General features: G+C 60.0%; 1 protein-coding gene across 1 annotated transcript in view; it reads right to left on the bottom strand.

Moving 5' to 3' along the window:
- Positions 1-12,087, bottom strand: part of RYR1 (ryanodine receptor 1) — a 70,578-nt gene extending 58,491 nt beyond the window's left edge. The window contains exons 1-13 of the mRNA XM_039912173.1: positions 12,040-12,087; positions 9,673-9,792; positions 8,610-8,714; positions 5,852-5,926; positions 5,671-5,749; positions 5,408-5,520; positions 4,432-4,525; positions 4,111-4,204; positions 3,598-3,672; positions 3,350-3,506; positions 1,801-1,965; positions 1,423-1,544; positions 55-244 (exon numbers count right to left, since the gene is read on the bottom strand). Coding sequence (XP_039768107.1) covers positions 55-244; positions 1,423-1,544; positions 1,801-1,965; positions 3,350-3,506; positions 3,598-3,672; positions 4,111-4,204; positions 4,432-4,525; positions 5,408-5,520; positions 5,671-5,749; positions 5,852-5,926; positions 8,610-8,714; positions 9,673-9,792; positions 12,040-12,087 — 1,437 coding nt within the window. The remainder of the gene's footprint in view (positions 1-54; positions 245-1,422; positions 1,545-1,800; positions 1,966-3,349; positions 3,507-3,597; positions 3,673-4,110; positions 4,205-4,431; positions 4,526-5,407; positions 5,521-5,670; positions 5,750-5,851; positions 5,927-8,609; positions 8,715-9,672; positions 9,793-12,039) is intronic.
- Between the last annotated feature and the right edge of the window lie 1,661 nt (positions 12,088-13,748).

Genomic DNA, 13,748 nt, shown 5'->3' with positions numbered 1-13,748 from the left:
CCCCCCACCCCCGGGCTGTCCCGGCTTCGGCCCGACCCCCGCGGCGGTCCCCACCTCCTCCTGGAAGAGGTTCTGTCGGTTGCGGAGGGAGCGCAGCTTGGTCTGTCGCTCTTCGTGCTGCAGGTCGTCGCGGGGCGGCTGGAAGTAGCTGATGAGATCCTGCAGGCTGAGGCTCACCCCTTCGATGGGCAGCGACACGCTCTGTCCCGTGCCCTTCGGCTTCCCACTCAGGCTGTCCAAGCCCCTGTCGCCCCGGGGAGCGAGCGGCGGTCACACACACAGGCGCCGACACATTCACACACACACACACACCCCCCCCAGAGTCCCACAGACATCCACGGACACACACATACACACACAGTTACACAGCCAGCCACAGTCACACACCGTCAGACGCACACACAGTCCCACGGTCCTCCACAGCCCCCCACGCGCACACAGTCACAGCCATACACACACACACACACACAGAGTCACACACCCAGTCACACAGCCAGCCGCAGCCAGTCACAGCCACACGCACCATCGCAAAGCCAGGCCACAGTGCCCACGGACACACATAGCCAGCCACACACCATCAGGGAGCCGACCACCCGCGGGAACAGAGACAGAAAGAGAGAGGGACGAAGGTGAGCGTCTGGGTCCCGGATCTTGACCTCCCCCCCTCCCTCCCTCCTTTTCCAGCCGGGCGAGAGGGTGGGGGAGACGGCAGTACTGGGGAGGCTTCTCCCCGCGAGGCAGGTCCACCCCGTGTCCACCCCGAGCTCTGTCCGCTGGAGGGGCAAGGGGAAGGGCGAGGGGGATGATGATCAGAGGGACCCCAGGGTAATAATATAATAACGTTGGTATTTGTTAAGCGCTGACTATGTGCCGAGCACTGGTCTAAGCGCCGGGGTAGATACAGGGTCATCAGGTCGTCCCACGTGAGGCTCCCAGTTAATCCCCATTTTACAGATGAGGTGACTGAGGCACAGAGAAGTTCAGTGACTTGCCCACAGTCACACAGCTGACAAGTGGCAGAGCCGGGATTCGAACTCATGACCTCCGACTCCCGAGCCCGTGCTCCTTCCACTGAGCCACGCTGCTTCTCTATAATGATAGTGGTTAAGCGCTTACCGTAGGCAAAGCACTGTTCTAAGCGCTGGGGAATACAAGGTGATCAGGTTGTCCCACGTGGGGCTCACAATCAATCCCCATTTTACAGATGAAGTAACTGAGCCACAGAGAAGTGAAGTGACTTGCCCAAAGTCACCCAGCTGACAAGCGGCGGAGCCGGGATTAGAACCCATGACCTCTGACTCCCAAGCCCGGGCTCTTTCCACTGAGCCACAGGGTAGGGTAGGGTAGCTAGCAGAGGGCACCGGCGTAGCGGAAGGGGCAGTGGGAGAGGGGCCGGGGGGGCTGAGAGGCCGGGGGTCTCACTTGATGAAGAGGCTGTAGAGGCCGGCGGTGCTGTAGATCATGCGGGCAGCCTGGGATTCCTCCTGCTGGCAACGGGTCAGCGACAGAGCGTCGTCCATGTGGCCTTCCTGGTGCAGCATGGCCTAGGGGGACGAGGAGAGAGGGATCGGGGGGGGGGGGGCTGCACTGTCAGCTCGCTGTGGGCAGGGAAGTGTCTGTTATATTGCTGTGGTGTCCTCTCCCAAGCGCTTAGTACAGTGCTCCGCACACAGTAAGCGCTCGCTAAATACGATGGAATGCCCCCGTGGGCTCCCGAGGCCCCCCAGAAGAGCCGACCGCTGCCCCGTGCCCCCGCCGGCCCCGGGCGCGCATCCTGGCATCCGACTCGGTTCACCCCACCTTCCTCTTGAGCAGGCCGAGTCTCAAGGCCTTGGTGTCGGTGGCAGCGTAGGTGAGCCACAGCCCCGAGGCCACGTGCTGGACGAAGCAGAGCGACTCCCCGTACTTGATCTCCGGGGGGCCCATCCCTTCCACGTCCCTCTTCGGGGCCACGTCCAGCTTCTCCTGCAGGGGGGACCGGGGATTGGGGGGGTTCAGATCCCCAAGAAGTCCGGGGCAGGGGGTCGGGGAGACCCCCTCCCAGGAGCCAGGGCGCCTAGGGAGACCCAGGCGGGAGTTGAGGCCGTCGTCGTAATAATCACTTTGGTATTTAAGTGCTAACTATGTACTGAGCACTATACTAAGCGCTGGGGCAGATACAAAATAATCAGGTCCGGCACAGTCCCTGCCTTACAGTGGGCTCACAGTCTAAAGGGGAGGAAGAACGGGTATTATTAATAATAAAAATAATGATGTTTATGATTATGTGCCAAGCACTGGGTAGATACAAGGTAATCAGGTCAGTTACAATCCCTGTCCCATATAAGGTTCACAGTCTTAATCCCCATTTTACAGATGAGGAAACTGAGGTGCAGGGAAGTGAAGTGACTTGCCCCAGGTCACTCAGCAGAGAAGTGGCAGAGCCGAGATTGTCTCCCAGACCCGTGCTCTATCCATTACGCCATGCTGCTTCTCCTTTATTGAATCTCTATTTGAAAGATGAGGAAACTGAGGCACCGGGAACTGATGTGATTTGCTCAAGGTCACACAGCAGACGAGCGGTAGAGCCGGGATAAGAACCCAGGTCTTCTAACTGCCAGGCCCGGGGTCTTTCCATTAGGCCAAGTGGCTCCCCACGAGGTTTGGGGGCTCAGGAGAGGGCAGGGCTGCAGGAAGGGGATTGAGCCCGGGTGCTGAGAAGGGGAGCTTCTGGAGGAAGGGGTGCGGGGCTCCCCTCTAAATTCTTCCCCACTAGATCGTAAGATCCTTGGGGGTAGGAATCATGTCTACCAACTCTCAGTCAATCAATTAATGGTATTTATTCAGTACTTTCTGAGAGCAGAGTACTGGAGTAAATAATAATTATGGTGTTTATTAAGCATTAAAGGGATAGGAAGCAGCCAGCTCAATTGTGGTGCCTAGTGGTGCGCCACTTATTTGTTTTGTTTTATAATTCTTGTTAAGCGCTTCCTATGCGCCAAACCCTGTACTAAGCACTGGGGTTGGTACAAATCAATTAGGTTGGAGACGGTCCCCCTCCCTCCGGGGGACTCCCAATCTGAAGTAGAAGGGAGAACAGGTATTGAATCCCCGTTTTAGAGTTGAGGAAACAGAGGCCCAGAGAGGTTAAGTGCCTTTTTTTCTTTATGGCACTTGTTAAGCGCTTACTCTATGCCAGGCACTGTACTAAGCGCCTGCCCAAGGCCACACAGCAAGCCATTGGCAGAGCCGAGATTAGAACCCAGATCTCCTGACTCCCGGGCCCGGGCTCTTTCCACTAGGCCTCGTTGCTTCTCTATCAGATGCCCTCAGTAGATGCCCTTGATCGATCGGCAGACTGATCGATTACCTTGGAGGCGCGGAAGCAGAAAGCGGAGGCCTTGGTAGGAGCTCTGGCTGCGTCCACGACCACCAGCCCCTGCTCTTCCGTCAGAGCCAGGTAGCGGCCCGTGGTTACGTGACGGATCCGCAGGGGCTGACCCCAGCGCAGGTGGCTACCGCTCCAGCTGCCGAGGAGATGGGGCCGGAGGGTCAGAGAGGTCAGAGGGCGGCGACCCCGGGGCTCCTCCTCCTCGCCCACCGGCCCTCAGGGCTCACCTGATACGCAGAGGCTCCAACCGCCAGAGAGAGCGGGCGTGGGTGCACACGGCCCCCCCTTCGTAGTGCACCAACCTGCGGTCGGGAGGGGAGGCGGGGACGGATCGGGGCGGGTGGGCCGAGCCAGGGAGGGATGGAAGGGGCGAGGGAGAGGCGGACGGGATGAGGGAGAGATGGAGAGGGTGAGGGAGAGATGGAGGGGATGACAGAGAGATGGAGGGGGTGAGGGAGTGGTAAAGGGGGCGAGGGAGAGATGGAGAGGGTGAGGGAGAGATGGAGGAGGTGAGGGAGAGATGAAGGGGCGAGAAAGATGGAAGGGGCGAAGGATGGGCGGGGTGAGGGAGAGATGGAAGGGGCGATGGGACATGGGAAGGAGAGGAGTGAGGACCCAGCCCCCTCCTCTCCCTCCATCCCCTCCCCACCACGCCTAAATAGTCCTGGCAGTTAGGGACCCCTGCCCCTCAACCCCCAGCCTCGAATCGTCCAGGGATCCCCTGGCAGGGTCGGGCCCACCTGCGCTGGTCATCGCTGTCAGACGGGGAGATGGTCAGACACTCGTCCATGTGACCGTGAAACAGGCGCATCACGTGGCCTCCGGTAACATATCCTGGCGGCGGGGTGAGGGGAGGGGAAGCGGGGTCAGGGACCCAGGGAGGCTCCCCCCTCAACACTCCCACCAGCCCGGATTTCCCTCCAGCTCCCTTCCCCTCCGGGAGCAGGGCTAGGCCCTGGGTGGGTGGGGTGGTCTGGGTCGGGGGCGAGAATTGGGGATCGGGGCCTCGGTGGGTAGAGAGGTGGGGGGCTCAGGGAGACGGAGGCGGAGGGGCTTCCGACCTTCCTCGCCACCGGAGCAGATGGGATTCATGTTCCACAACGTCTGCATGAAGGAGGCGTCGGCCTGCAGGTCCCCGCTGGCTGTAGACAGATGCTGGGGAGGGAGTCAGAGAGGAGCCGCTCATATTCGGGGGAGGGAAGGGGGGTACAGCCAGGTGGGTTTGGGTGAAGGGTCAGGCCTGCCTGGCCCCTCGGTACTTGGTGAAGCTCTCTTTTATCTTGGCGAGTTCTCCTGGGACAGAGACTTTGTGGGTTGGGGGTGGGAGGAGCCCCATTAAGGCTGGGCTTCTTCATTCATTCATTCAATTCACTCTTTCAGTCATATTTATTGAGCGCTTACTGGGTGCAGAGCTTGGGAGAATACGATATAACAATAAACAGACACATTCCCTGCCCACCAGGAGCTTACACTCTAGAGGGGGAGACTGAATGGACAGGAAAGGGGGGGAAGGGGGAGGGGTCTCTCTTTCTTAATGGTATTTGTTAAGCACTTACTACGTGCCAGGCACTGTACTGAACCCTGGGGTAGATACAAGATCATCAGGTGGGAGACAATCCCTGTCCCACAAGGCGCTCATGGTCTTAATCCCCATTTTACACTTGAGGAAACTGGCACAGAAAATGGGATTTGTTAAGCACTTACTATGTGTCAAGCACTGTTCTAAGCGCTGGGGTAGATACAAACTAATCGGGTTGGACACAGTCCGCAGTCCCTGTCCCACATGGGGCTCACGGTCTTCAACCCCGTTTGACAGATGTGGTAACCGAGACCCAGAGAAGTCAAGTGGCTTGAGCCAGGTCACCCAGCGGACAAGTGGCGGAGCCGGGATTAGAACCCAGGTCCTTCTGACTCCCAGACAGAAGTGAAGCGACTTGCCCCAGGTCACCCAGCGGAGACATGCGGAGGCGGGATCAGAACCCAGAGCTTCTGACTCCGGGCCGCGCGTTCTTTCCACTGCTTCTCGCTCTCGCTCACCAGATAGCGCTCGGAGGAGACGCTGACCAAGATGAGATCGTCTCCAACACGAACCTTCTCCCCTTCCGACCGCTGCTTGGAGGCCGGATGCATGGTCCACCAGCACGCTTCCCCTGGGGGAGACACGGGGGAGATTGGCCACATCCCCAAGCCCCCCACCCCGGGCCCGGCCCACTTCCACCTCTAGGCCCCGCTTCCCTCCTTCCCTTCCCCTCACCCACTAGTGCCACTCCTCGCCCCTCGGGGGTTGGCTGTGTCCCTACCGGAGGCATCTTCCTGCAGCCCCACGTCGAAAGCCAGTTTGTCGGTCAGGGAGCGGGAGGTGGTCAGGCAACTCAGGTACTGGGGGCAAGGGGGTAGGTAAAGGGGAAGGGGGCTGTTACTCCCCTGTCTCCTCTCACCAGCCACCTCCTCGTCCCGTCCCTCCCCGTCCCCTGGACTCACCATGCGACTGTGGGCGTGTCTCAACAAGATGGCGTGACCGTAGAGAAGTGTACGGTGCCCCCCGCCCTGGGACGACTGCAGGAGGGGCGAGGAGGAAGGGGCATCGTCAGCGCTGCACCCTGGAGACCCAGCTTGCCCCCCACCCGCGACCCCCCCAGCTTCACACCAAGGGTCCCTCCTGGACCTCTCGTCACCCAGACCCGTTCTCCTGAGCACAGGGTCATCGTCACACGGACTCCGCGTCCACTAGCAAACAGTCGACCGCCACAGGGTTAGCTCCCGGGTCACATCGTCCCCAGCCTCGAATCCAGGACCTCTGGGAGCAGGGCTTGTAGGCACCACAGAGGCCGGATCCTGCCCCGCTGTTTAGCCTGTTTGGCCTAGTGGCCAAGGGCGTCTCACTAATGACAATCGGCATAACCTGGATTATGTGTTTAGAACTCTTTAGCGGGCAAAGGGACATGGGGTACCGGTTATAGTTTCCCCCCTGCCTGGGGAGTGATATCACCCCTTCTTTATCCCCTCTATCATATCGCCCTCCGGGCCGTATTACTCTGGCTGCCACGTGTTTCATATTATTATCATTACTCTTATGGCATTTGTTAAGCACTACCATGTGCCAAGCACTGTTCTAAGCGCTGGAGTAGATACAGGGTAATCAGGTTGTCCCACGTGGGGCTCATGGTTTTAATCCCCGTTTTACAGATGAGGTAACTGAGGCACAGAGAAGTGAAGTGGCTTGCCCAAGGTCACACAGCAGATGAGTGGCGGAGCCGGGATTAGAACCCAGGTCCTCTGACTCCCGAGCCCGTGCTCCTTCCACTAAGCCACGCTGCTTCTCACGATATCGCCTCCCTCCTGATCACACACAGTCCACATCCCCCGCCGAGGCCACCCGGGACCCATATCATCCCTGTTCACATGAACTTTCACACACCCGGTGATCACTTGGGTCATATCACTCCCTGATCACATGACCTTTTTCACACACCTGGTGATCACTCGGGCCATATCACCCCTGATCACATGACCCTTTTCACACACCTGGTGATCACCTGGGCCAGATCACCCCCGGATCACATGACCCTTTTCACACACCTGGTGATCACCCGGGCCATGTCACCCCTGATCATATGACCTTTTCCACACACCTGGTGATCACCCGGGCCATATCACTCCTGCTCACGTGAACTTTTTCACACACCTGGTGATCACCTGGGCCGTATCGCTCCTGATCATATGACCTTTTCCACACACCTGGTGCTCACATGATCACCTGGGCCACATCGCTCCCGATCACACGATCCCGTCACACCTGGTGATCACCTAGGCCGAATCACCCCTGCTCACACGACCTTTCCACACACCTGATGATCACCTGGGCCTAATGGCCCCCGCTCACTTGACTATATCGCACTTGCTGGTCACGGGGGACACGACGCTCCCGGTGACCACGCGGGTCCTGTCCGAGCTCCCCTGGGAGACCCGGCTGGGCCGACCAGCCGAGTCTGAAGATTCCCCCCCCCCCCCGCCCGCCGCCCACGGTCCCCCACAGAGCCGGGCAGGGCCCGCACGCGGGACTGGTCGTGGGCACCATGCGGTGAGGGGAGGTGGAGGCAACACCAAACCGGGGACTAGTGAGGGTGGAGTTGGGCGGGACAGGAGGGGTGGGGCGGAGGTGGAGAGATGGACAGAGAAGAGGAAGAGCGGGAGCCGGAGCCGGGACTGGGGGAGAAATCCAGGTGGACAAGCCAGGATGAGCACCAAAGAGGCACAACCCACAGATGGACAACAGGCCCAAGGCTGAGATTAGCAAGCCCGGGGGAGCTGGGCTAGGACCCGAGAAGGAGCCACAGCACATGGGCTGAGGCAGAAGTCCCGCTCCGGGACTTATGAGCCGCTGAGATAATCAAGAAGAGGTGGATCTCCGACGCCCTTGTATCTGAGACTTGAAAGGAAACTAAATCTCCCAGGAGAATTTTCTGGGACCCCCTTGGATGGAGGGCAAGGCGGGGGCGAGGGGTGAAGAGGGGCTCTAAATTCATTCAGTCGTATTTATTGAGCGCTTACTGCGTGCAGAGGACTGCACTAAACGCCTGGAAGGGTGTGATACAGCAAGAAACGGACACATTCCCTGCCCGCAGTGACGTTACAGTCTGGAGGAGGCAGGGAGAACTACTGGGGCCAGAGTCTGAGCTGGGAAAAGGAGGGGGACTAAGGGCGAAGAAAAGATGAGAATGTCGTACAGGTGAGGTGGGCAAGGGAGGGAAGTGGTGGGAATGAAGGGAGGGTCAGGGATTGGAGGAGGGAAAGGATGGTGAGGAGGAGAGCAGGAGGGAATGGGGGGGAGGGGTCAGGAGGAGGAGGAGGAGAAGAGGATGGTGGGGAGGAGAGCGGGAGGGAGACTGGGCACCGGGAACTGGCACAGGCTGCCAGGGGTCGGGAGTTCGGGCAGGCCGGCGGGCACAGGATGGTGTGGGGCAGCAGGAAGGAGAGGTGCGAGGGGGCAGGAGGATGCGACGGAGACGGGCAGGAGGGGGCAAATGGCAGTCGGTCAGCACATACCCATTTGTCCAAATTGAGACCCTTGGACGCGCGGGGCGGAGGGAGAAGCCAGAGAGAGAGAAGGAAGAAGAGGACAGGTGAAACCCTAGCAGGGGCGGGGGCCCAGCGGGGCCCAGAGGGCGCGGGGTCGACCTCCCCTCACCAGCCCGGCCCACCCCGCCTCGGCACGACCCCGCCGCTGACCCCGCCTCACCTCAGCGCTGGCGTCCATGGTGTTAGCGAGCATCTCTTGCAGAGCCCGCACTGACAGGGACTGCTCCAGCACGAAGCAGCAGATGGCGAGATCGGGGGGCACGTTCTGCGGAGGGCCAGGGGGCACCGAGACTGAGGACGGGGCGACCGGGACACCCCCCCCCCCCACAAACCTCCTGGGGCCCTCCGGCCCTCCCCACCCGAGACACCTCTCCTGGGGGCTCCATCAGCAGGTGGTATTTACTGAGCGTCGACTGGGTATCGAGCTCGGGACCCTACGGTCGGGAGAGAACGACGGAACCAGTCCACGTGACCCCTTGCCCTCGAGGAGCTTCCCGTCTGGAGGGAGGGGTCCCCGTGCCCCGATGCGGACCCCGATATAATGATGGTGGTATTTCGTTAAGCGCTGTTCTAAGCGCTGGGGTAGATACCCAGTCATCAGGTTGTCCCACATGGGGCTCACAGTCTTAATCCCCATTTTACAGACGAGGGAACTGAGGCGCAGGGAAGTGAAGTGACTTCCCCAAGGTCACACAGCAGACAAGTGGCGGAGCCGGGATTAGAACCCATGACCTCTGACACCCAAACCCGGGCTCTTGCCACTAAGCCACGCTGCTTCTACGGCCGATTTGGCCTGCTCCGGCCTGTGGCCCTCCAACTCGACCCGTGTCTCCTCCCCCTCCTCCGAATAGACCTTCCTCCACCGCCCACAACCCCTCCTCCACCCACTTCTTCTTCCAGTCTCTTTCATCCCTTATCTGACCCTTCCCTCTCTCCAATATTTCCCCCGTCCTGCCGTCCAACTCCCGGCCCTGCCCCTTCTCTTTGTGGCTGCCCTCTCTCTGGCCCCGGCCCCCCTCTGATTCTGCCCTCGGTTTCTGGTGCCACCTCCGTGCCCACCCTGTCTTCGATCCCGCCGCCCGCCCCAGCCCCTCTCGCTGACTCCTCCCTCTCTTTCAAGCTCCACCCCTTGGTCCTGGCCCCAACCCTGGCCTGCCCCCTGTCCCCGACTTCACCTTCTCTCTGCCCCCGCCCTCTCTCTGGCATGAGCCCCGTCCCCAAACCTGGGCATTGCTGGTGGGTTCCAAGTAGCAGAGTCGGTTTCCAAAGCCTTCGGCCGCCAGGCAGAGTTTGAGCTGCTCCTTCAGTACGGTGGCGCTGCACTGCAGGACAACCTCATCTTCCTGGGGGGGTGGGGGGAGGTCAACAAGGCCTCAGACATCAGGTGAACAAGGCCTCAGACATCCGGGGCTTCCCCTTCCCCCCACCCCAACACACACACACGCACATACACACTTTAACACACCGCAAGGCCCTGCTCTCCACACTTCTCTGTGAACAGAGCCTGTAGGCGAGACCTAGACTATAAACTCGCTGAGGGCAGGGAATGTGTCCGTTTATCGTTCTCTTGTCCTGTCCCAAAGGCTTAGTACAGTGCTCTGCTCACCGAAAGTGCTCAATAAATACGATCGACTGACTGACTGAACAGAGGAACCCATCAGAATAAGCCACTAGCCAGTGGCTTGTGACCGAGAGTCTCCTAACCTAACCACTGGATGGTGAATGAATCGGAGACTAGAGGAGTGGGTGAGGCAGTAAGTGGAGGAAACTGGTTTAGAAGAGGACAATCCGGGTCCTCGGAGGAGAGTTGGCGGGCGGGGGGCGGGGGGGCGGTACATGGACCAATCAGTCAGTGGGTGACGGAGCTGGGTGAGCTGAGCTGTGTTGGGCCTCTGATGGGATTGGGCGGGGAGAAAGGGCAGGGGGGAGGACGGATGGACAGCAACGAGGGAGTGGGCAAGGGTAGGCCCGAGCCTCTCTCCCATGGCCTCTACCAAGCACCCCACCAAGATCTTGGGGCTCTCCCAGGCTGCAGCACCCATCCTGGGCCCCAAATCCCACCACCCTCGGTGACTGAGCCGTCCCCTCTGTCCCCCGCCCTCCCCCTGCCCAGGAACCAGGGTAGACCAGCTGTCCCTGCCTCTCACGCGTTTCCTCTGCGGGGAGTGGGAGAGGAGAGGGCCGTCCGCTCTGCCCTCTGTCCGCCGGCTCCTGGCCTCTTGCCTCCTTTGCTGCCTCCCCACAATCTCAGCTGCTTCCCCCCTCCCATCCTTCTGGTTCCTGTTGGCCAGTGGACGCCACCCCAGACTCCGCTCCCTTCCTACTGGATTCCCAATCTGCTCTCCTCCGGCTCTGCCCCTCACTCTTCCCCTCCCCCTGTCAGGATCTGACTCCCCCTCGACCCCCCACCCACTCTCCTCGCCCCAGCAGGCAGTTCCACCCCGTCCCCCCCCGCCACCCCATCCTGTTCAGTCATCTGGAAACTAGATGCCTCTTGACCTCCTCCTCCTCCTCCTCCTCCTCTCCCCACACGGGCAGTTTGAGTTTCTTGCTATTTTAGCCGAGAATGCGTCTGCTCAGCAGCTGCCCATGGGGCAGAAGCAGAGGACTTGGGGAGAGGAGAGGGGGGTGAAAATAGGCTCCACACCCCGTCCCCACCTTCCCAGCCCCAACCCGCCTGTGCGAGGAGAGATGAAGGTGGTGGTTGGGAGAAAGGGGGGTGCTTGGGCCCATCTCTCAACTGCCACTCAATCCTCCCCTTCTCAGATGCCCCGACCCCTCCTCTAGCCTCCCAAGCCCTTGCGCCCCCTCCCCCCGTGTCCTCTCCTCCCCCAGCTATTCTGGGAGTCGCACCTGTTGCCACATTCCTGTTCTCGGTGGTGCCCGTCCCCCACCCCCACACGCAGACCCTCAGGGGACACGGGGAAAGAGGCTCCGAAATGGCCAAACCCCAAAGTCGGAAGCGGAGAATGGAGAGAGTGACACACGGAGACTCTCCCAAATGGAGACTCTCCCCCATCCCATCTCCTAACATGAGAAACTGAGGTGGTCCTCTTCCCTCTGCCCCACTGGAGGGGGGTCAGGGCCGCCCCTCAGCACCCCAACTCTGCCCTTCGAGGGCTCCTGACAGGCAGGACCCAGCCCGGCCTTGTCCACCCTCCAGGTGGCAGGCCCCACAACCCAAAGGGAAGAGGGCCCAGCGCCCTTCCACCCCGGTGTCCCCCCATTGCGCCCCCTCACACGCCAGAGAACACATCTGGGTCAGATCCGGTCCAGGGGAGCAGAAAACTGGGCCATTAGGTAGAAGCTAAATTAAGAACCGAAAGAGGAGTTGGGAGGGAGATCAGCTTTGGTCGGCGCTGCCCAGGCCTTTCCCGGGAGAGACCTCACCCCTGGGGCGCCCCCGCCCCCCATCTCTGCCCACTTCGCTCCCCGGCCCGACTCTGGGGTACCGTAGTTCCACCGTCCGGACCGCCCTAAATTCCCCCAGAGCCCCTCGCCCCAGCTTTCCGACTCCCCTGAGACCACCTCCTCTGACCCCCCAGTCCTCCCCTCCCCGCCGCGACAACTCCAGTCCCTCCGGCACTCACAGTCCGGAGAAACTGGACATCATCTTCTCCTTCTCCGCCTTCGGCCATGGTGCTGAGGGGCTTGGGGCTGGGGGGCAAGGGGCTGGGGGCGGGGGGCGGCCGGGAGGGCTGGGGGAGCCGGCGACGGGGAGCGCAGCGCAAGGACGGAGCTGGAGCGACGGAGATGCCGCGGAGACCGAGGGAGGGGGGCGCTGGGGGCGGGGAGGGGGGTGGGGGGTTGGCTGGGACCGCCCCCCCCCGAGTCGCGATTGGCCAGCAGAGTTGGGGGAGCCTGGACCGGGGAGAAGGACCCCCCCCCAAGGGTACGCAGACAGGGTGGGGGCGCCTACAGCACCCCCGGGATGGGATGAAGAAAGGGCGGGGGGAGCGGGCATGAAGAAAAGAGGGGACCGACAGCTGGGTCCTTTTTATTTTAATGGTATTAAGCTGCTCTGTGACCTTAGGCAAGTCACTTGACTTCTCTGGCCCTCAGTTCCCTCATCTGTAAAATGGGGATTGAGATTGTGAGCCCCAAGTGGGACGGGGACTGTGTCCGACCTTATTTGCTTGTATCCACCCCAGCGCTTAGTTCAGTGCCTGCCACATAACGGATATCACTATTATTATTATTAAAAAGGGCTTACTACGTAGCCCTTGATTCATTCAATAGTATTTATTGAGCGCTTACTCTGTGCAGAGCACTGTACTAAGCGCTTGGAATGGACAAATCGGTAACAGATAGAGACGGTCCCCGCCCTTTGACGGGCTTACGGTCTAATCGGGGGAGACGGACAGACAAGAACAATAGCAATAAATAGAATCAAGGGGATGAGCATCTCATTAAAACAATAGCAAATAAATAGAATCAAAGTGATGTACATCTCATTAACTTGATTCTATTTATTGCTATTGCTTTTGTCTGTCTCCCCCGATTAGACTGTAAGCCCGTCAATGGGCAGGGACGGTCTCTATCTGTTGCCGAATTGTCCGTTCCAAGCGCTTAGTCCAGTGCTCTGCACATAGTAAGCGCTCAATAAATACCATTGAATGAATGAATGTAGCCGGCACCGTTCTAAGCGCTGGGGTAAATACCGGGTAGTCCCACATGTCCCACCGTGAGTCCCACATGGGGCTCACCGTCTCTGTCCCCATTTTCCAGATGAGGTCACTGAGGCACAGAGAAGTGAAGTAACTTTCCCAAGGTCAACCGCAGAGAAGTGGCGGAGCCGGGATTAGAATCCAGATCCTCTGCCTCCCAGGCCCGGGCTCTGTCCACTAGACCATGCTGCTTCCTTTCACCAGCTGGAAGCTGCGACCCACCCCACTCCCCACTTTAGCCGGGGGTTTCGGGGGGAGGCCGTCGGGCAGCCCTCCCTCCGGGATTTAGGACTCAGATAATAATAATAACGTTGGTATTTGTCAAGCGCTTACTACGTGCCAAGCACTGTTCTAAACGCTGGGGTAGGTACAGGGTAATCAGGTTGTCCCACGTGAGGCTCAGTCTTCATCCCCATTTTCCAGATGAGGTAACCGAGGCACAGAGAAGTGAAGTGACTTGCCCACAGTCACACAGCTGACAAGCGGCAGAGTCGGGATGCCTCCCCGACCCTGGCATCCCAACCGGGGCAGCGTCCCCCCCCCCCCCAAAAACTGGCACCTCCTCCCTTCACCCCGATCGGGGCGCTGACTCGTGGGCAGGGATCGTCTCTCTTTATTGCTGATTTGGACTT

The sequence above is a fragment of the Ornithorhynchus anatinus genome, chromosome 5 (genome assembly GCF_004115215.2).
Source record: "Ornithorhynchus anatinus isolate Pmale09 chromosome 5, mOrnAna1.pri.v4, whole genome shotgun sequence".
In the NCBI taxonomy this organism is placed as follows: Eukaryota; Metazoa; Chordata; class Mammalia; order Monotremata; family Ornithorhynchidae; genus Ornithorhynchus; species Ornithorhynchus anatinus.
The sequence above is the reverse complement of the archived record's forward strand: the minus strand, read 5'-3'. Positions and strand labels throughout refer to the sequence as shown.